Source organism: Hypanus sabinus, chromosome X2, assembly GCF_030144855.1.
Source record: "Hypanus sabinus isolate sHypSab1 chromosome X2, sHypSab1.hap1, whole genome shotgun sequence".
Classification (NCBI taxonomy): Eukaryota; Metazoa; Chordata; class Chondrichthyes; order Myliobatiformes; family Dasyatidae; genus Hypanus; species Hypanus sabinus.
The window spans coordinates 7,520,265-7,542,277 of NC_082739.1; the positions used below are offsets into that span (position 1 = coordinate 7,520,265).

Consider the following 22,013-nt stretch of genomic DNA (forward strand, 5'->3'; position numbering starts at 1 on the left):
AAGCTTAGTGGAAAGTTGCCCCTATTTTACAAATGGTGAAATACAAAAGGGAAGTTTGCTGTAACCATATAAGATACCAGTAAGACCATGTCTAGAGTACTATGAATAGTTTTGGGCTTGAAGGTAAATGCTGAGAGAATGTTTCCTTCAATTGTAGAACTGAGAATCAGAGGTATGGTCTCAGGATAAGGGTGATCCATTCAAGACCAACTTAATAAAGAATGAGGATATTCTCTAGGCCTGTGAATCTTTGGCACTCCTTACATAGAGAGCTGAGGAAGCAGAACCCTTTTGTATATTTAAGGCACTTAATCAGTCAGACAATTAAATGTCATGGGATTAGATTACTAAGGTGGATTTGGGAAATATTTGATGAGGTATTATTTTATTGAAAGGCAGAGCAGGCTCGAGGTGCTGAATAGCATAGTCCTTTTCCAACTTCTTATGGTTCTGTATATATCTCCTGGAAATTCCCACTGGTGCAACAAACCCCGTAAGAATCTCAAATTCAGTTCAAAACAATGTAGTCATTATCTCTAAAATGCCTTGTTCTAAAATAATTTAATTTCAAAGTCTGAAATTGCGACAAATATATTAATACATTGGTTTCAGCATTAACATTTTGAACACAGAAAAAACTGTAGCTTTAACACCTATTGGAACAATTTCCAATAAAACACTGGTCTCTAGTTGTTTCTGCCCATAATATATGGAAATACTAAGGACATTATAACTGATAACTCTGAATTTAACTTTAATGCAAATAATTAACTTTATCCACTTTTGGTCAATACAATCAAGTGCTGGTTTTAAACATAGACTGTTCTTTTTCAGAAATAATAGGTTTACATTTGAATGCAAAATATCATGTGATATGATGTTTTGGAAACAGAACTAACCATTAATTTAAATAATATTTTATTGGATGGATGAACTTATTATGTGACTTTTCACACGAATGCATATTGGATAGATGTAAATTGTGCCCAACTCATCATTTTCAGTTTCACCATGTTAATAAATGGAAACATTGTACGTTGTGTTTCTGTCACCTTCACTGGTATTCTTCACCTTTTCCCTATCATCAGCTGAGCACCATACCCAATATGTACTTTTACTAAGTTCAAGGCTTATATTTCATCTTTAAACTGTGTTTGGAATTTTGTGTGCTTGGTGCAGACTCCATTTTCACTATTGCAGAGAAAATCTTCTAAATAATCCTGATTATTTCTATATGCCTCATAAATTTCCTCTTCAGTAAATTCTCCCAGGTAAGCTTGGCACATTTTGAACAACCTGCAAAAACATCACAGAAGTGTTAAACTACACAAGAGAAATCTAAAGTAATTTCCTTTTTCATTTTATATAAAATGATATCAAAAACATTTTCAGTTTGAGGTTTTGGAGTATCAATGGGATGTTTAAAAATCTCTTAAAATGGTTAGAGATTAGTGCATTTAAAGTGATTTACATCAAAAAGGCAACTCTAAACATGATTTGTTGCTCCTCTGAAGTGACATTCATACAGACTTTAAAGCTACAAACCCAGTGTTTCAAAACTATCCACAACAGTTGAACAACCTAACTGGAAACCCTTCCAATGTAATGCATTGACATACTCAACCATAATAGACATTACTAAGTGACTGTTGAAGTGTAGAGCACAGAAATAATGGATGTAGTCAATCACTACACACCACCTTTTCCAGGATTTTAGTTACCTTCCAGGCCATGGTCCACTCAACATCATCACTCCTGTAAAGTCTTCTGTTTCCAGGCCTGGGCCTGACAGACGTTTAACACCATCCACCTCTATTACACCATGCCTATAAAACATGTCGAATAAAGTAAAAGATAATTGATGAATAGGGCTTTAAGGTCATGTAACAGCGAGATGCTTATTTATTGATGTATTACCAAAACATATTAAGTTTATTTACAGAACACATTTCATATAGATAATGTAGTTCAAAGTGCTTCACAATAGGATAAAAGTACAGACATGAAAAATAAAAAATTAAATGAAAATAAAAGACAGAAAGATGTTAATTAACAAAGCAAGGTTAAATAAATAGGTTTTGAGCCCTGTGTTTAGAAGTCTACTAAGTTTGCATCTCTTGTAATTTTAGGTATTGAATTCCACAGTTTAGGATCGTAGTTCTAAAAAGCTGACCTGCCAATTATCTTTTGAGAGAGATTGTGTAAATTTAAGAGAAAGACGGAAGAAGACCTGAGAGCTTGAGTAGGATTATAAGATAAAAGTAATTCTGTAATGTACTCCAGTCCCAGACCATTAAGAACTTTAAAAACAAGTAAGAGAACTTTAAAGTCCATTCTAAAAGATACAGGAAGCCGTTGCAGAGTAGCTAGTATGGGAGTGATATGTTCCCTCATCCTGGTTTTGGTTAAAAGTCTAGCAGCAGCATTCTGAATGAGTTGAAGTTTGTCATTAGATTGCTTTGGAAGGCCAGTAAAAAGTGCATTGCAGTAATCTAGACGATTTGATATAAAGGGGTGAATTAGTTATTCAGCTTCATTATATGACAGAATGTACCTTTGCAATAAGTGTAGAAATGTTGCTCTGGTCACTTTCTGACCAGAAAATGATACCAAAAACATTTTCAGTTTGGGGTTTTGGAGTATCAATGGGATGTTTAAAAATCTCTTAAAATGGTTAGAGATTAGTGCATTTAAAGTGATTTACATCAAAAAGGCAACTTTAAACATGATTTGTTGCTCCTCTGAAGTGACATTCATACAGACTTTAAAGCTACAAACCCAGTGTTTCAAAACTATCCACAACAGTTGAACAACCTAACTGGAAACCCTTCCAATGTAATGCATTTATTACATTTAATATTAAAATTTAAATTTAAATTTAAAATTCAAATCTTGAATCAAGGATTACACCCAAGCTAATTACTTTTGATTTTATAAGGGGAGCCAAGTTCTCAAGTTTATCCAGAAATTTCTCTCTTTTGGCTTTGAGACCAAGCAGAAGTATTTCAGTTTTATCTTCATTTAGTTTTGGGAAGTTATTGCTCATCCATTTGTTTATTGCAGCCACACCAGAAGTCAGAGAAGACAGGGTGTTATCATCATCGGGCTCAACCGAGATGTCCAATTGCATGTCACCTGGATAACTGTGGAAATGAAGTTTATGCTCTCTAATGATGTCTCCTAAGGGAGCAAGTATAAGGAGAAGAGTAGGTGACCAAAACAGCTTCCCTGAGCAACTCCAAAAGGTACATTGTATCACTTAGAAAATTGGTCTCCAAGACAGACAAAAAAATACCCCCCAAGTTATATGAGTGAAACTAATTAAGGGCACTACCAGAGAGGCTAACCCAGTTCTCAAGGTGATCTAGGAAAAGGTTATGGTTAATTGTATCGAAGGCAGCGCTTAGATCTAGAATTAAAATTGAGAATCTGTTGGTATCAGTGCCTATGGTCTAAGGTCGCTGAAAATTTTGGTAAGGGCCTTCTCTGTGCTGTGCATAATTATACAGGAAAAGCCTTTGGATGTATATTAAAATTCTGGCAATTTTACCAGGTTGTGATCTTAGTTTATTATGTCACACACAAAACAAAAAATAACAAAGTTGATAAGCTTCAGATTATTACTTGAGCTACACACATAATGGTGGTTCCTTAAGGTTGTTATAACTGGGGGTGGTAGTGGGGATAAGTTTCCACTACCTATTAAATGCTCCCATTGACGTGCACCTCAAATAGCCTCTGACAACCAAGTCCAGCTCCTGGCCTTCACTTTTGGCTTAGCGATAAAGCCCAGCGGAACCCGTTCTACTGACAAAAGAAGGGACAAAGGTGGTTTGCTGGCACCTTAAAAACAGTTGCTTTAGGCAGATGGGGCTCATCAGCCATGGTTGGCAGAGAAGGAAACTCTGATCTCAAACCTCCACTGCCATGCGGCTATACCCACTCATGGGGAAAGCTTTGGGAGTAAACCCTGAAGAAAAGATCCAGAGCTAGTGTCCCAAAGGCATTGCAACATTGAGTTCCACACTGACTGGCAACTCCTGCGATGTTGCTGGTGCCAAACTGTATCAGTCTCTGCCATTTCTTTGGGTTCATCAGTTGTGTCGAGAAGGGAGCTTGCTCTCCATATTGTGTATCTCGACATGTAGGACACAACATCCATGGTTGACTGTGACCAATGAAGACCAACACAAAATGGTAAAGGGCAAGCCGGATTAGAGGGATAAATGTGTGTCTCAAAGCATGGTGTGGTAGAAATGGGTTCTAACTTATGACACTCTGGCACCAGTGCTGGGGAAGGAGAGAGCTGTTCTGTTGGGATGAACTTCACCTATCTAGAAACAGATTATTTAAGATTTGGTTATCACAATCAAAGTCAAGTTTATTGTCATGTGCACAAGTCCATGGACAGATGCAATGAAAAACTTACTTGCAACAGCATCACAGGCACAGATCATCATATACATCAAGTAGAATTCACATCACTAAAAATAAATTAAACAATTTTTGCAAGAAGAACACAAATAGAACAAAAACAGTCCATTTTATTGCAAAGTGGTCAGTGTTGTTAAACTGTAGTGATTGGGGTTTTGCTGATTGGTTCAAGAACAAAATGGTTGAAGGGAAGTAGCTGTTCTTGACCTTGGTGATATGGGACATCCAGCTTCTCTATCTCCTCTCAATGATAGCTGTGAAAATATAGCATGACCCAATGGTGGGGATCATTAATGATGGATGTTGTCTAAGACAACTGTGCTGCTCCAAAAAGCACTATATGAGGTCATTCTTACCCTCAGCCATTAGGCTCTATAATGAGTCAACCTATAGCCAAGGAAGTGATGACTGTTTGTGGTAACTTATTTCTACTTCTCTCCTAATATTTGCATATCTGTGCACTTGTAATGCTATTGTGACACTGTAATTTCCTTTGGGATCAATAAAGTATCTATCTATCTTGTCTTCTTGAGGCAGCACCTCCTACAGATACTACCTATGGTGGGGAGGGAAGTGCCTGTTATGTATTGGGCAGAGTCCACTACTCTCTGCAACTTCCTACATTGCGACACATCGGAATTGCTGGACTAGATCATGATGCGACCAGTTACATTACTTTCAATAGTACACCTGTAGAAATTAGAGAGATCAATAACAAGATGAACCTCCCTAACTTCCAAAGAAAGTAAAGATGCTGGCATATTTTCCTCATAATTGCTTCTATATGCTGGGCCCAGGATAGGTAATCAGATATGTTAACATCCAGGAACTTAAAGCTAGTTATGGTTTTGAGTAATTTAAGGTATGAGTAATGAGAAAGGATTATTAAGAGATCTTGTAATTTAAGATCCCCTAGGAGGGACCAAAACCATCTTCAACCTAAGTAAGAGAGTACAGTGTACATTGTGGAATTGTCTAAGATAGACTGGTAAAATAAGTTAAGAGACAGTTCAGTGGATCAGTTGTAGCAAATATTTCGACACTGGTCTAGAACAATCAGTAGAAATTTATTCCAATTGTATTCCATGAGGGAGACAAAAGCATAATTTGTGGTTAACAAAGTCAAGGCTAATGTTAAATTGAAAAGTAGGGCATTCGACTGGCAAGGGTAGATGATAAGCTAAGGGACTGGGAAGCCTTTAGGGTCCAGCAGAAAATGACAAAAAAACTCATAAGTTGGGAGGAAAATTGACTGAGAGAAAACTTATGTGCACAGTTTTGCTACCATTACTCTAAAAAAAAAGATGTACTAATAGTGTAGGTATTCCAAAGGAGATTCACCAGGCTAATTTGAAAGATTGAGGAACTGAGGGTTTAGGGGAACTGGCATAATGAGAAGTTGGAGGCCAGCATAGACCAATCACGATTATATTGAATGGCAGGGCAAGTGGGTATGCGTGATATGACATTACAAACCATTTTTAAAAGACATATACTTAGATTTTACGGTCAAATGTGTCAAATTATGCTCGTTTCACAATGTCCCATTCAAATCACCATTCTTTTCTACATAAGCCTTCCAGTGAGAAGGAATAACCAAGATATGACACACCATGCATTGGGAAAGAAGACAAGGGAGGGATTCATAAGAGACATTTCTATTGCTAGGGCAGAAGGGCTCAAGACCCATGAATGGAAGGTGGTAAACAGCTTCATGTACAGAATATCCCTCTGGCCTGCTATTAGAGGACCAATCGAAACTACAGTATATTCTCAATTCTTTAAACCACTGGAATTTGACACGAAGTTACCTTGTCTACCATCATGGGTAGTGGGATTCCAAATTACAAACACTGACAGTAGATTGATTATTATTTTTAGATATTCAACAATTATATTTTACCATGGGAAATAAATCCATCGTGCAAGGAGTTTGAAAAAAAATTCTGCAATTATCCTAATGGATTTAATAAATAGATTACATGCTACACAATTTTATGGAAATAAACTTGGCAAGTTCTGGTTAGACATTTGGGAAGGACTGAAAATAAGTGTAGCATAGTTATAGGTTCCATTTCTAATTTTGCTCCATCAGATGACACTCATAAACCTCAACACATGATATGATCTGAACAACAATTCACTTTTTGGTCTGTGATATTACATGATTAAATTATACAATTAAATGTTTTAAATCACAAATCATTGTGTTGTCTGGGAAGTACATACTTGAGGCATTTATCATTCTCTGTACTGTCTTTTAACTCCTAGATATTTCCAAATATTTAATAAATTACAAGCATAAATGGTTATTGATGTATAAAATGCACATAGCAATGGATTAATTATTAACCAATGCCAAGTCATCATGCACAATCCCATTTCAGTTCCCCTAGGTCCCCTCCTCCTTCCCTTTCTCCTATGGCCCACCACTTCTCCAGCCCTTTACCTTTCCAACCTCCTGGCTTCACCTATCACCTGCTATCTATCCTTCTTCCCCTTTTCTTTTCCGTCCTGAAGAAAAGTCTTGGCACAAGACATTGAGGTTTATTAATTTCCAACCTGTTGAGTTCCTCCAACATTTTCTGTGCGTTTTTCTGGATTTCCAGAATCTACAGATTTTCTCATGATTATGATCTAATTTCAGTGTCTATTTTAAACCCTTACACTTTTATCTATGTCACTGTCCATGGCAAAATAAGTACTCCAATTTATATAAGAGACGAACTCACCAGCGAACTCACCTTTCCCAACTTTGAGAGCAGCACTTCTCCAAAGCGTCAGTGTAATCAGATTCACTCAGTATTGCTTTCCCCTCTTTCACTGCAGAGATCTGAGATTCCCTTTTGGAAAGATATTCCTGCATCTTTTCCAGTTGAGAGTGAACAATAGTGGAAAGTAGTTTGGCAAAACATCAGTATGTTTCAAAGTAGTAAAACAACTATTTTTAAATTATTATTATAATGCAATTTTCTTCTAAATTTGCTCAACTGGAACAATAAGCCCAGCAGTGTCTCTACTTTCTGCGAAGGCTGAGAAAAGACCATCTTCCACCAACCCTCCCACCCCCCCAACATCCTCATCACATTCTACAGAGGATGTATCGAGAACATCCTGAGCAGCTGCATCACTGCCTGGTTCAGGAATTGCTCTGTCTCGGATCACAAGACCCTGCAGCGGATAGTGAGGTCAGCTGAGAACATCATCGGGGTCTCTCTTCCCACCATTAGACATTTACATCACACGCTACACCCGCAAAGCTAACAGCATTGTGAAGGACCCCACGCACCCCTCGTACAAACTCTTCTCCCTCCTGCCATCTGGCAAAAGGTACCAAAGCATTCAGGCTCTCACAACCAGACTGTGCAACAGTTTCTTCCCCCAAGCCATCAGACTCCTCAATACCCAGAGTCTAGACTGACATCTACAACATTTATTAGTATTTTGAAATTTGTCCTCTACTGTGCCTGTCATATTCATTAACTATTTATTTATTAATTAATTATTGTACTGCCCCGCACTGTTTTGTGCACTTTATGTAGTCCTGTGTAGGTCTGTAGTCTAGTGTAGTTTTTGTGTTGTTTTACGTGGTCTAGTGTAGCCTTGAGTTGTCTCACATAGTCTAGTATAGTTTTGTATTATTTCATGGAGCACCAGGGTCCTGGAGGAACGTTGTTTCGTTTTTACTGTGTACGGTACCAGCAGTTTATGGTCAAAATGATAATAAAAAGTGACTTGACTTGACTTAATACCTATCCTCAGCCAAACCCTCTTTGCTTAGGATACATCATTAGAAGATTGAGCACAGCACAAGATCAAGCCCTTTGGTCCACAATAACTGTGCCGAGCAGGATGCCTGCATACTGTCTATATTCCTCCATTCCTTGCTTGTTCATGCGCCTATCAAAATGCTTCTTGAATGTTACTGTATACTGCATTTAATATACATTTTTGTTTCTCACATTTTCAAAATTCTTTCAATTTTGAACAAATTGAAAATCATAAGGACTTTTTCTGCTACACTTTCATTATCTCTGATGTTCTGAAATTGAAAGCAGCACGTAAAGGACTAGTTTCACCTAATTTGATTAGTGGTTCGCAGTGTGTGTATATATAACCATTAATTCTAAATTCAGTCATGATTTTTTTTGCGAATTCAAATTTGGTTGCAAGTTCTGTTATGGGCCATCCCCATTCTGTTTCTGCAGTCCAGTTCCTGAGAAAATCTGCAAATGCTGGAAATCCGAGTGACACACACAAAATATTTCAGAGGAACTCAGCAGGCCAGGCAGCAACTAGGAAAAGAGTACAGTTGATGTTTTGGGCTGAAATGTTGACTGTACTCTTTTCCTAGATGCTGCCTAGCCTGCTGAATTCCTCCAGCATTTTGTGTGTGTCATTCCTGAGAAAGGTAGATCAATTAATCAATCAGTCACTTGTATCATTTCCAGAAATAAGCAAAACTTCTGATGCTTTCCAAATAATATTTGTGGATCTGAATGCCAATGTTTTGTTTGTACACAACTAAATACTTCTAGATCCACTTACCAAGCACAAATAGATATAACAGCATAGAACATAGAACTGTACAGCACAGAAACAGGCCAAATTGTTGCGCTAAACTAATTAAACGCCTGACTAAACTTCCTAAACACAAAAATACAACTGCAATACATATGAAGGGTCCTGATGAAGGGTCTCGGCCCAAAACTTTGGCTACTCTTTTCTCACGGATGCTGCCTGGCCTACTGAGTTATTCCAGCGTTGTGTACGTAAGCCCCTTCCTTCTGCCTACACAGTGTCTGTATCCCCTCCATACTGTGCATGGCCTTTCCAAGAGCCTCTGAAATACTTCAGGTGAGAATCATATTTATTATAACTAACAAATGCCTCAAAATTTGTTGTTTTACAGCAGCATACAGTGCAATATATAAAAATTACTACAAGAAATATATAAAAAATAAATAAATATTCCAAAAAGAGAGCAAAATAGTGAGGTAGTGCTCATGGTTCATGGACTGTTCAGAAACCTGATGGCTGAGGGGAAGAAGCTGTTACTAAAATGTTGAGTATGGGTCTTCAGGCTCCTGTACCTCCTCGCTGATGATGATAACAAGAAGGCATGTCCCGGATCACGAGGGTCCTTAATGATGGATGCTGCCTCCTTAAGGCATTGCCTTTGGAAGACAAGCAATACACACAAAATGCTGGTGGAACGCAGCAGGCCAGGCAGCATCTATAGGAAGAAGTACAGTCGACGTTTTGGGCCGAGACCCTTTGTTAGGACTAACTGAAAAAAGAGATAGTAAGAGATTTGAAAGTGGGAGGGGGAGGGGGAGATCCGAAATGATAGGAGTGGGGGGTGGGTGAAGCTAAGAGCTGGAAAGGTGATTGGCAAAAGGGATATACAGCTGGAGAAGGGAAAGGATCATGGGACGGGAGGCCTAGGGAGAAAGAAAGGGGGAGGGGAGGCAAGTGCCCATGATGGAGCTGGCCTCTATCATCTTTGCATGGATTACCATACAAATCCTTTTAGTAAAGTTAACAAAGAAATAACTTACAACTGCTTAGCACTGACACATTAGTAGTTATGTTATATAGTTATACCTCCAAGAGGACAACATTGTCGTGGTTTCAGGGTTTGTGTGCCTCAGTGACCTGGAGAGCGATGTTGGCTGGAGTCAGGGCTTTAGGCTTTGATTCCTGGTAGGGTCACCCATGCCAAATGGGTCAAAGGGGAGAGGACAGACTAAGAGTGGTACAGTACATTGGTCTTCCAGGTTCGGGGGTTCAGCTCAGGGCTAAAAACCCTGAGTGGTAAAACAAATTTGTTAGTGAAACAGCAATGAAGAATCCTTCTACATCTGAGTGTGACGGTATTCCTGAGTCTCCACCCAGGGCTTGTGTGACTGACAGTAGTGAAAACCGAGAGAAAGCTACTGACATGATGAGGGAAGCCCTGAACACAGTCAGAGATGGAGGACCTTCATTGCTGCTCTAAATGCCAGTGGCGTAACAGGCAGTCTGTCTGGTCATCTGTGTATAGTTATAGAAATGTTTTTGAACTGTAGTCACCATTACAATATAGGGATTTTTGGGTTAACAACTTATTCTTTTCCCTTTTAGTATTAAGATAATCTATGTAATTGAATAGTTTCTTAATTGGATAAAAATTTCAGCTTTGAGCTGTAGGCTTGAGAAATCTTGCTTAAAAAAAAGGAAATGATAAGAGTACAAAGACAGAAAGATTAACAGATAGATCATGAAAAAAATCATTGCATTGCTACACAAATGTGTACCAAAACATACCACTAGTAGCATAATAAAGAACAGATCCTACCTGATAAGCAATAGCTCTGCAGGAATCACATTTCAAATGATCAGGCATATGGCTGGAGTGAAACTCTTCATCATTTAGATTTGGCGATTTCATCTCAAATGTCCCCGATTTTTCAAAATGCCCTGTACCTTGAGAATCAGATGATTTCTTGCTAGCCTTCTGACCGACTCCAATGGCTATATTGTAGAAGCACAAGGGTAGAATTGCCAAAACAAGAATCTTCATGATAGCCAATTTGTTAGTGACCAGTGATGAACTCAATCAGTGTAATTGAATGATCTGGATCAAAGGCTGCTACTAAAAATTTCTGATGCTTACGTGGAACGATGCTCAATTTCCTTGAGCTGCACCAATGAGGAAATGAAAAGTTGCAGCTGTCTAATTTTACAATATAAAAAGGGGGAGGAGAGAGAAAAATGGTTTTTAATACAGCTTCTCAAACATAAACCAACGTGTCTTTTACTGTCACATATAAACACCTGCAAATCGATACAGCTAATAATAGTTTAGAAGGACCATGAGAATATATGTAACTCTTACCGAGTAACAATTTCCTAGTCTTTCTAGTCTTTATATTTTCTTGTCACCTTCATACAGAAATCATCTCATGCACCCCTGTCCTCCCATCTAGAAAGTTCTCTGCTTGCTTTCATTATGAAAACTATCTGGTCTCCATTCAGTGCTTTGTCACAACACAGAAGAATATGCATTAGGAACATCACTAACCGCTCACACCTGCTCTGATATTCAACAAGACCTCAACTCCACATTTCTGCCATTTCCCAGTCTCATCATTCCCTTGTTTATGAAAAACATACATCTTTGCCTAACAATATTCAAAGATTCTGTTTCTTCCACCCTGAGAAAGAGAGAGAAAAAAGGCATTTCATCTCAGTCTTGAACAAACAGAGACTTCCAATTCTAGACAGCCTCACAAAAGCAAATATCCATATCCACCCTGTCAAGACCTCTCAGGATCTTATATGTTTCAGTCATGTCCCCTCTAACTCTTCTAAACTCCAGAGAACATAAGCCAAGCCTGTACAACCTTTTCTTCCAAGACAACCCACTTTTTACCAGCAGTAAACCTTCTCTGAACTGCTTCCAACAGATATGCATCCTTCCTCAAATAAGGCTGCTAATGCTATACACAGAACTCCAGATGTGGTTCTATCAATGTTCTATAAAACTGAAGTATAGCATTCTACTTCCTTTCCCTAGCAATAAGTGATAACATTGTTAATATTCTTAATAACCTGCTGCACCTGCACATTAACCATTTATGAATATTACACACAGATACTGTACCAAGATCTGTTTACTTCTCAAAGCTTCCTGCACCACTTAGATAACATATTTCATTTTTCTGGCCAGAAGGACAATTTCATATTTCCCCACATAATATTCCACTTGCCAGACGTCTGCCCAATCAATCTCTTTGTAGACAGCTTGTGTCCCCTTCACAATTAATTTTGGTAGCAATCTTGGTATCATCAAAAAAAAATTAACAACCATACCTTCAGTGGACTCACCTAAGTCATTTATATAAACTGTAAAAAGTTGAGGCTGTTGAACCAATCCCTGTGGCACAGCGGCCACTTCATTTTATCAAACAAATAAATATGTATGCTTACTGCTTTCTGTTAGTTAGCCAATGAGCTATCCACACCAATATTTCTTTCTACACCATGAACTTTTATTTTCTGTAATAAATCTTTGTTGTGGTACCTTATCAAATGCCTTCTGGAAATCTAGCCACTGTTTTTTCCTCCTTACGTTGAGCAAGGTACTTTTAAAAAAAACTCTAAAGAGATCAAAACTGATCTTTCCTGATTATTCTGAATTTTCCCCTTGTCATTAATAACACCAGTAATGTCATTAATAACATCTGCTATTATTTGCCCTGTGACAGATGTTATGTTAACTGGCTTGCATTTTACTGTGGTCTGTCTCCCTTCATTTTTGAATAAAGAGGGTTACATTTGCTATTTTCCAATCCAAAGGAACTTTCCTCAAATCTAGTTAATTTTTGAAAATTAAAACCAACGCATCAATGATAAAGATTTTTTAAAGATTAGCTTCATTTGTCACACGTACATCGAAGCATACAGTGAAATGCCTAGTTTGTGTCAATCAAATCAGTGAGGATTGTGCTTGGTAGCCCACACACATTGTCACACTTCTGGCACCAACGTAGCATGCCCTCAACTCACTAACCCTAACCTTACATCTTTGGAATGTGAGAGGAAACTGGAGCACCCAGAGGAATCTCCCAGGGTCACAGGGCGAATGCACAAATTCCTTACAGACAACACCAAGAATTGAACTCCTTGCACTGTAATAGTGTTACACTCACTGCAATTCTACTGCACCATCCATTATATCACTAGTCACCTTTTTTTAAAAAAAAAGCTCTGGGATGAAGTCCATCAGCATACAAGGGTTTGCGCAATAAGAGTTTTTCGATTTCCTTCAGTTGCTCTCTCCCTCTTCTAACTACCAAATCCCAGCTACTTTATTTGTCCAATCCCACAAATACCCATTCTCCTTCCCATTGGAGATCCATCTGTCCTTTTATTTCCTCCCACCTCACCATCAAGGGCTTTTGTGCTCACCTTGCACATGAATCAGGTATTTATTTGTATTTCTTTCTATATTTATTGCTCACTGCTCACTCCTATCAGCTGCCTACAGTGTTTGAACAAAGCTTGACGCAAGTATGTGAAATAACACGTCATCTTCTGACTGAGTAGATCACAGCTATCTGGATAGCAATGAATTCAACAATTTTGGATAATCAACATTTACAACATTTAAAAAATATATTAGTAGCCCATATTCCTTTCATAATTTCACACACTTTTTTTTATATTTACAACATTCCAAATGATCTTTTATTCCCTATCAAAACCACTTTACATTCTCACCACCTCCAGACCAACCTTTCGGTCTTAATGGCACTTTTTTCACCTTGCATTCACACCTCCTCCAGACTGACCTTTTGGTCAAAATTTAAATTTTTTTTTGTCATTTTGTCTCCCCTACCTTCAGCCCATCACAGATTGTCTGCAGTACTCCAACCTCACCTCATGATCTTCTATGCGTCAGATACACCAGCTTTATCTAATTATTGGGTTCTGATGAAAGGAGATCGGCCTAGAATGTGAATTGGTTTGTCCCCACAAATGTTGAGAATTTACTGTACTTTCACTTTTACTTCTGTTATTGAAAGCTTTGTTCTTAGCTGACAACTATTTTATTGCTCACTGTAATCTTGTTCACACAATGTTCTTATTAATCTACACATATTTCAAACTGAATTCATGCTTGGATCACACACCAAAATATTCAGCAGGACAGGCAGCTTCTATGGAGAATATGAATGAATGAAGTTTCAGGTAGAGACCCTTCATCAACACAGGGGCTATGTTCTGTTCTTTACGTGAAATGTGGGAATTCTGGGAGGCCTCCAGCCTCCAGCACTGGGTGTACCAAGCTGCAGCTCCTCAGAGAACGGTTGCAGCTCGACGACCTTCGGCTCATGTGGGAAAATGTGATGATCAATAGGAGCTACAGGGAGATAGTCGCCCCCAAGTTGCAGGATGTGGGTAACTGGGTGACTGTCTGGAGAGGGAAGGGAAATGGGCAGCCAGTACAGAATACCCCGCTGGCCATTCCCCTCAATCATAAGGGTTGTAACCTTCAACATTTTGGTTACTGTTGAAGGGTACAACCTACTGGAGGGAGCCCAGGGGATTCCATAATTTATCACAAGATTCTGTAGACATGATAGAGACATCTGGATGGTATGTTGTTTCCCAGGTGTCAGGGTCACTGTGTTGTGGCTGAGAGAGTATTATAGTTGTGAGTTTAACATCCAAGGATGCACATTGAATTGAAAGGACAGGCAGGTAGGCAGAGGGGTTGGCATGACTCCATTGGTAAAAAATGAAATCAAATCCTTAGAAAGAGGTGACATAGGATCAGAAGATGTTGAATCCTTGTTGGTAGATTAAGGAACCGCAAGGATAAAAAGAGTTATATACAGGCCTCTAAACGGTGACCAGGATGTGTGCTAAAAATTACAATAGGAGATAGGAAAGGCATGTCAAAAGGGCAATGTTACGATAGTCATGGGAAGTTTCAATATGCAGGTAGATTAGGAAAATCAGGTTAGTGTTGGATCCCAAGGGAGAAAAGTTGTAGAATGCCTACAAGATGGCTTTTTAGAGCAGCTTGTGGTTGAGCCCACGAGGGGATCAGTGATTCTGGAATGGGTGTTGTGTAATGAACCAGGTTTGATTAGGAAGCTTAAGGTAAAGAAACCCTTGGGAGGGAGTGATCATAATATGATAGAATTCACCCTTCAATTTGAGAGGGAGAAACTAAAGTCAGATGTATCAGCATTACAGTAGAGTAAAGGGAATTACAGATGCACGAGAGAGGAGCTAGCCAAAGTTAATTGGAAGGGGACACTAGCAGAGATGACAGCAGAGCAGCAATGACTAGAGTTTCTGGGAGCAATTCAGAAAAGCACAGGATAGATACATCCCAAAGAAGTATTCTAAAGGCAAGATGACACAACTGTGGTTGACACAGGAAGTCAAAGCCAAAATAAAAGCAGAAGAAGGGGTATTTAATAGAGCCTATCTAATAACATTGGAGCAAACATGAGGAAATCTGCAGACGCTGTAAATTCAATCAACACACACAAAATGCTGGAGGAACACAGCAGGCCAGGCAGCATCTATAGGGAGAAGCACTGACAACGTTTCGGGCCGAGACCCTTCATCAGGAGGCTGCAGAAGGACTTAGGCAGATTAGGAGAATGGGCAAAGGAGCGTCAGATGGAATACAGTGTCAGGAACTGAATGGCCACGCACTTTGGTAGGAGTAAAAGCATAGACTATTTTCTAAACAGAGAGAAAATTTAAAAATCTGAGATGCAAAAGGACTTGGAAGTCTTAGTGCAGGATTCCCTAAAGGTTAAATTGTAGGGCAAGTCAGTGGTGAGGAAGGCAAATGCAGTGTTACCATTCATATTAAGAGGACTAGTATATAAAAAGGATTAAATGCTGAGGTATTATAAGGCACTGGTGAGGCCTCACTTGGGAGTATTATGAGCAGTTTTGGGCCCCTTAGGATGTGCTGACTTTGGAGAGGGTTCAGAGGTTCACCAGATGACTCCAGGAATGAAAGGCTTATCATATGAGGAGCAATTGGTGGCTCTGGCCTGCATTTGCTGGAACTTAGAAGAATAAGGAGGGATCTCATTGAAACTTAGCGAATGTTGAAAAACCTAAATAGAGTGGATGTGGAGAGGGTGTTTAGGACTTGGGTTCAGAATAGAGGGATGTCCATTTAGAACAGAGTTGAGAAGGAATTTCTTTAGCCAGAAGGTGGTGCATCTTTGTAATTGAAAGTTCGAAGTAATTTTACTATCAAACTACATATATGTCGCCATATCCAACCTTGAGATTCTTTTTCCTGTGGGCATACTCAGCAAATCTATAGAATTGTAACTATAACAGGATCAATGAAAGATCAACCAGAGCACAGAAGACAACATGAGATAATGAAATAAAGAGTCCTTGAAAGTGAGATCATTGGTTGTAGGAATATTTCAAAGATGGCCAAGCTCATTGCCACAGGCAACTGTGGAGATCAGGTCATTGAATGTATTTAAGGCAAAGATTAATTAGTTTTTGATAAGTCAGGGCATGAAAAGTTACAGGGAGAAGACTGGAGAATGAGATTGAGAGGGATAATATATCAGCCAAGATGAAATAGTGGGGCACACTCAATGAGCCAAATGGCCTAATTCTGCTCCCATGGCTTACAATCAGAATTCATGCTCAAGATTTCCATCATCTACAGAATCTCTTCTCATTGAAAGAAGATTTTTCAGGCTCAAAATGTAATACAGGCCTTTAAAAGAAATACAAATTCAAATGAAGTCCATTGTCAGAAGACTTAAATAGCCTACTCACGTTTTTTGGATGATATTATATCTATCATCTGTGTGCAGGCTTAATCAATCCAGTGGATTGCTTGTGACTGTAGTCAGCTTGTGCTCATGCTGGACTTTTAAAAGGACTTTTAAAAGATAAAGCGAGATTAGATTTATTTGTCACCTGTACATTGAAACATCAAAACATCCAATGAATTACATCATTTGCTTCAATGACCAACACAGTCCGATGATATGCTGAGGGCAGTTCACAAGTGTCACTGTGCTTCCAGTGTCAACATAGCATGCCCACAACTCACTAACCCTAACATCTTTCGAATATGGAAGGAAATCAAAAAACCCAGAGGAAACCAATGCAGTCACAGGGAGAACATACAAACTCTCTAGACAACAGAACCCTAACTATTGGTGTTATAGAGTGTTGCAATAACCACTCCGCCCTAAAGGTGCTTCCAAACAATCATCTACATGCAATCATTTGGCAGCAAATCTAACCCTGTTTCACTGATAGAGAGAATCATACGTCACCCGCATGTTAACAGAAGTTTCTGGTAACCACCACTTCCTCCAAAACCCGCTCTAAAGAAGAGACTTATTTGCTTCACCTTAGAAGCAAATAAAAGAAATCAAGAAAAAAAATTACAATTATATATTTTCACTAAAATAGCGAGAGGCAAAGATTTTTGTTCAAAAGGGACCTGGGTGTATTTGTACACAAATCACTTAAGTTGAACATAGTTTCAGCAGATAATTAGGAAGGAAAATGGTTTACCCTGAGGGCTAGAGGATGTTGTGCAGTGACCTTAGTGAGACTACATCTAGAATATTCTGTAGTTTTGCTTTCCTTTGCAACAAGGTTAAACTAACTGGTTCCAAGGAGGATAGCTTGAGTTGATATGCGCCCTCACTGATATGACAAAATTCTTAAAGGGCTTGACAAATTGAATAGGGGTAGAACTCTTCCTTAAGCTGAGAACTCTAGACTGACAAATCACAAACTCATTACAAGGATAGATCATTCAGAACTAAAGTTCAGAGAAGCTTCTCCACTCAGCAGGCTGTGAATCTTTGAAATTGTTTGCCCTAGAGGGCTACGAAGGCTCAGTCATTGATTGGTTTCACTACGTACAGATACAAGTAGATTTTTACATATTAAAGAAAGCAAAGGATATAGAGATAGGACATGAATAGCATAAATAAATTGGAAAGGTTTTGGGCTGTAAGTAAAGGACCAAATGACCATAGGGTAAAACAGCCGTGCTCATGGTGAACGCAGAGCAGACTTGAAGGATCAAAATAGCCTACTGCCAAGGCAAGTGATGGAAGCAGATATAATCACAACATTTAAGAGCCATTTAGATGGGCACGCGGACAGGTAGGGGTGTAAGAATATAACCCACATACAGATAGATGGTATTATTTTATATTGGCATCATAGTCAGCATAGACATTGTGCACTGAAGAGCCTGGTCATACATTTACTATTCTTTGCTCTTTGCTCCTATGCGTTGTTTTTATGCTCTTTCGAAAACATCCTGCTTCATGGAGTGCCAAAAATGTCCTTCTAATCTCCATCTTATTTATCCATTTTAAATCAATCCGGTCTAACACCAATAGCCCAAAATATTTTCACTTTATTTATGTTACTCTATGTTTTAAATAGAGCTAACAGTAGAATATTCTATAAATGAAAAGTGGGAAAAAGTATTTGAATCTGCAGTCCAGTTATCATGTTTTTTTAAAATATTGTGTGATATCAAAGATTTGAACACAACAACTGGTTAGAATACATCTTGCTGGTTTTCTGGTAAGATTCTTGTTTTGTTGCCTGTTCACACAAGTGTGATTAGCATTCAATTTTCTGTCTGATTCTGCCTGCAGTCTCTGACTGATGCTTAAATCAATACTTTACTGAAAATAACTTTTATCTATCTTTAACCTCTTCCTCTCAATATCTAGATGTGGGTTGTGAACAGGATCTGTACAGGGAAGAAAAAAACTCTGCAGCTGCACCCTATTATACAGCAGGTGCCAACAGTTAAATTGTTGCAATGATCTGAAATTTCAAGATCGATATTTATTCCTCTTTTGATAATGGACAGGCATCCATTTTACTCTAACATGCAGATTTCTTAGGGATAATACTTTACATTGTCTAAAATCCATCTGCTCAGCTGACAGTTGAACCAGAGCTCGTATCATGAAAGTTGTGCTTTTCACCACATTGCTCCAAATGTCAACTTTATATCTGTTTTCTGGTTCCGTCACTTCAAAATCCATTTTAGTAATACTCATTTTTCTCTCAGCTGAACCATTTAAATATTTATGTAAGTTACCGGTGCACTCATTTACTATCTGAAATCCTGGTAATTTCTTTTCAATGAGCCCTTTTGATGTTTTTCATACAACCTCTGTCTAAGTGGTCATATGCATATCCTTTCTGACATGCCATGAGCATTGATTAATATCAAGAGTTTCAAAAATCTCTTAGGCATTCCCCCAAGAAAATACTACAGCACAGTACAGGCCCTTCAGCCCTCGATGATATGCCGACCCATTTATTCCTTAAAAAAAGTACTAAACCCACACTACCCCATAACCCTCTATTTTTCTTTCATCCATGTGCCTGTCCAAGAGGCTCTTAAATACCCCTAATGTTTTAGACTCCACCACCATCCCTGGCAAGTCATTCCAGGCACTCACAACCCTCTGTGTAAAAAAAACCCCTGATGTTTCCCCTAAACTTCCCTCCCTTAACGTTGTACATATGCCCTCTGGTGTTTCCTATTCATGCCCTGGGAAACAGGTACTGACTATCCACCCTATCTATGCCTCTCATAATCTTGTAGACCTCTATCAAATCCCTTCTCATCCTTCTATGCTCCAAAGAGAAAAGGCTTCCATCAGAAGCCTAACAGAATTTTATTCTTCTGGATGGACACAAGCTACAAAGGTGAAGATATAAAGTAAATGAGGCATCTGACTTAAAGCACTAAAAACTGATCTTCACCAGAAGAGGTAATTGAATATCCTGTCCTGTCAAAGCTGATGTGTTATTTACATCACACTGATAATCCACCGCATGCTGAAAAAATGTCTTTGTGAGTAAATGAGCTATCAAATGAGCAATCAAGCCACAAAAGGTCCTATCTTCAAGTAGCAGTGCAGAGTGAGCCAAGTATATGTTTGATAGCAAGAGCTGTCTTTACCGCAACATTTCTAATTTTAAAAAAAGAGTAAAATTTAGTCTGAGCTCACAATATATCCCAATACATTGTTTTCTGATGTGATGTGTGCAATATGGTAACTCTATACCTTAACTCACAGATGAAAAATAGTCCATTCAGTTACAAGAAGGTTGCAACAGCAGGACAGAATAACAGAAAAATCCAGACAAATCTGAGACCAAAAGGGTCCGTGTGGAACCAACGACTGGGATACTAAAAGAATATTGGAAGTTCAAAGTCCAAAGTATATTTATTATCAAAGTATGTATTCCACATACAACCTTGAGATTCATCTTCTTGCAGGTGGCCACAAAAAACATAAATGAATTCATGAAAAACACAGCAAAGACAGTCAAATATCCAATGTACAAAAAAGAAAGAAATTGTGCAAACAATAAAAAAGCAAGCAAACAATCCACAGAGCATGAACCAAAATCAAGCCCAAAGCCATGGAGCCAGTTCAGCACTGAGATGCGTGCCAATGGCTGGAGGCCATAGCTGCAGTCAGTTCATTGCAGAGGTGAGTAAAGACTCACGAGTCATGAGCTGAACACTGGTTCGTCTTCCACACCTTAATCTTTTTAATCTACCTTGGCACTTAAATTGGTCAACCATTGGTTCATTATCCATTTTCAGGCCTGAGTTCAGCCCCAAGTCTGCCACAGAAATGGCCACCGCTGCCATACCTGCATACTCAAGAGATCAGTTCACCAAATACTTCAGAAGCCACCAAAAACGGCAGTGTCATACAGATGGTTCAAAAGCACACCTCCCAGCAGGAAATTACCGACTGTGGATTGTAGTGAATGTAGTCCCAATAAAGAATATTTAGAAGAATTGTTATGAGTTCTGCTTGCTGTCTATAAAGCATTGCCATGTCTCCTAAGTGTCATCTTTTCATTGGTATTCACTGTGGAGTACGGAGAGTTAACAGAGAGGCATGTTGATATTCTAGAACATGTCTGTATAAGGAAGGAAGAATTGTTATAAATACTGGTATACATTAAGGTAGGTAAGTCCCTAGGACCTGATGGGATCCATTCCAGGTTTCTGTGAGATTGCATTTTATGGTACTCTAAAGAATGAGGCACCAGATGACTGGAGGATAGCAAATGTTGTTCCCTTATTCAAAATAGGGCCATAGAATAAGCCAGGGAACTGTAGGCCAGCGAGCCTACAATAGTAGACTCAATAGTAGAGAAATTGCTAAAAAAAAAATTACAGGATTTGTATTCACTTGGACAGGAAGGAACTGATTAGAAACCAATAGGGTTTGTGCATTGCAAATGTATCTCATAAATTGGCCTTTGTTTTGAGTATTTCACTAAGAAAAATGATGATGGCAGAATGGTAAAGTTGTTTACACGGATTTTAACCAGGCTTTTGACAAGGTCCCGCATTGATGCAGCGGTTACATTTTGCTCTGTACTGTTATTGCTTTACCTTACTGCACCATATAACGATCTAGATCTATAAGACAAGTTTTTACCGTACAATAATGGGACAATAATAAATAAGCATGGGACAATAATAAATTAATTCACCATGAAGTGAGATGTGGGCAGTTGTGTGGTTTTAGACAACCATCCCCATGAGAATCGCTCTCCACAAACACAGCAGTTCAGAACCCGATAGAAATATAACGACGCCAGTACTGATGCTCCATAAAACGAAATTTCGAACACAGCCTACTCTCAATTTTAAACATTATTTTCTAAATAAGCTACAACCTCCCCCCCCCCCCGAGATATCCCAGAAAACTTCACAGTAAACTCTCCCAGCTATTAAAAAAAACTACAAATAATTTACTGGAAACCTAATTCAGGCAAATTTAACACCATCAATTCTCACCACTTCGAATTCTCGTGCTCATCACAAAGAATCCGCCTCCCCAATTGCAATTGGTTGAAAAATATCATACGCTGCTTTCTGATAGGATGAAACTTTCCTTGCGACGCAAACACAACACCCAATATCGGACAGGAGCGTCGCAGCAACAGACAATTGCCGCACTCTGATTGCTCAACATCTGCAGCACGTT

At 38.7% G+C, this 22,013-nt stretch overlaps 1 protein-coding gene across 1 annotated transcript; it reads right to left on the bottom strand.

The window, feature by feature from the left end:
- Nucleotides 1–548: 548 nt before the first annotated feature.
- Nucleotides 549–21,847, bottom strand: LOC132385281 (marginal zone B- and B1-cell-specific protein-like). Its single transcript, XM_059957304.1, has 5 exons — nucleotides 21,824–21,847; nucleotides 10,775–11,152; nucleotides 7,179–7,300; nucleotides 1,722–1,826; nucleotides 549–1,296 (listed from the first exon to the last, which is right to left on the bottom strand). Exons 2-5 carry the CDS (start codon nucleotides 10,997–10,999, stop codon nucleotides 1,131–1,133), a joined length of 618 nt encoding a protein of 205 aa, XP_059813287.1. The 5' UTR covers nucleotides 11,000–11,152; nucleotides 21,824–21,847; the 3' UTR covers nucleotides 549–1,130.
- Nucleotides 21,848–22,013: the final 166 nt, after the last annotated feature.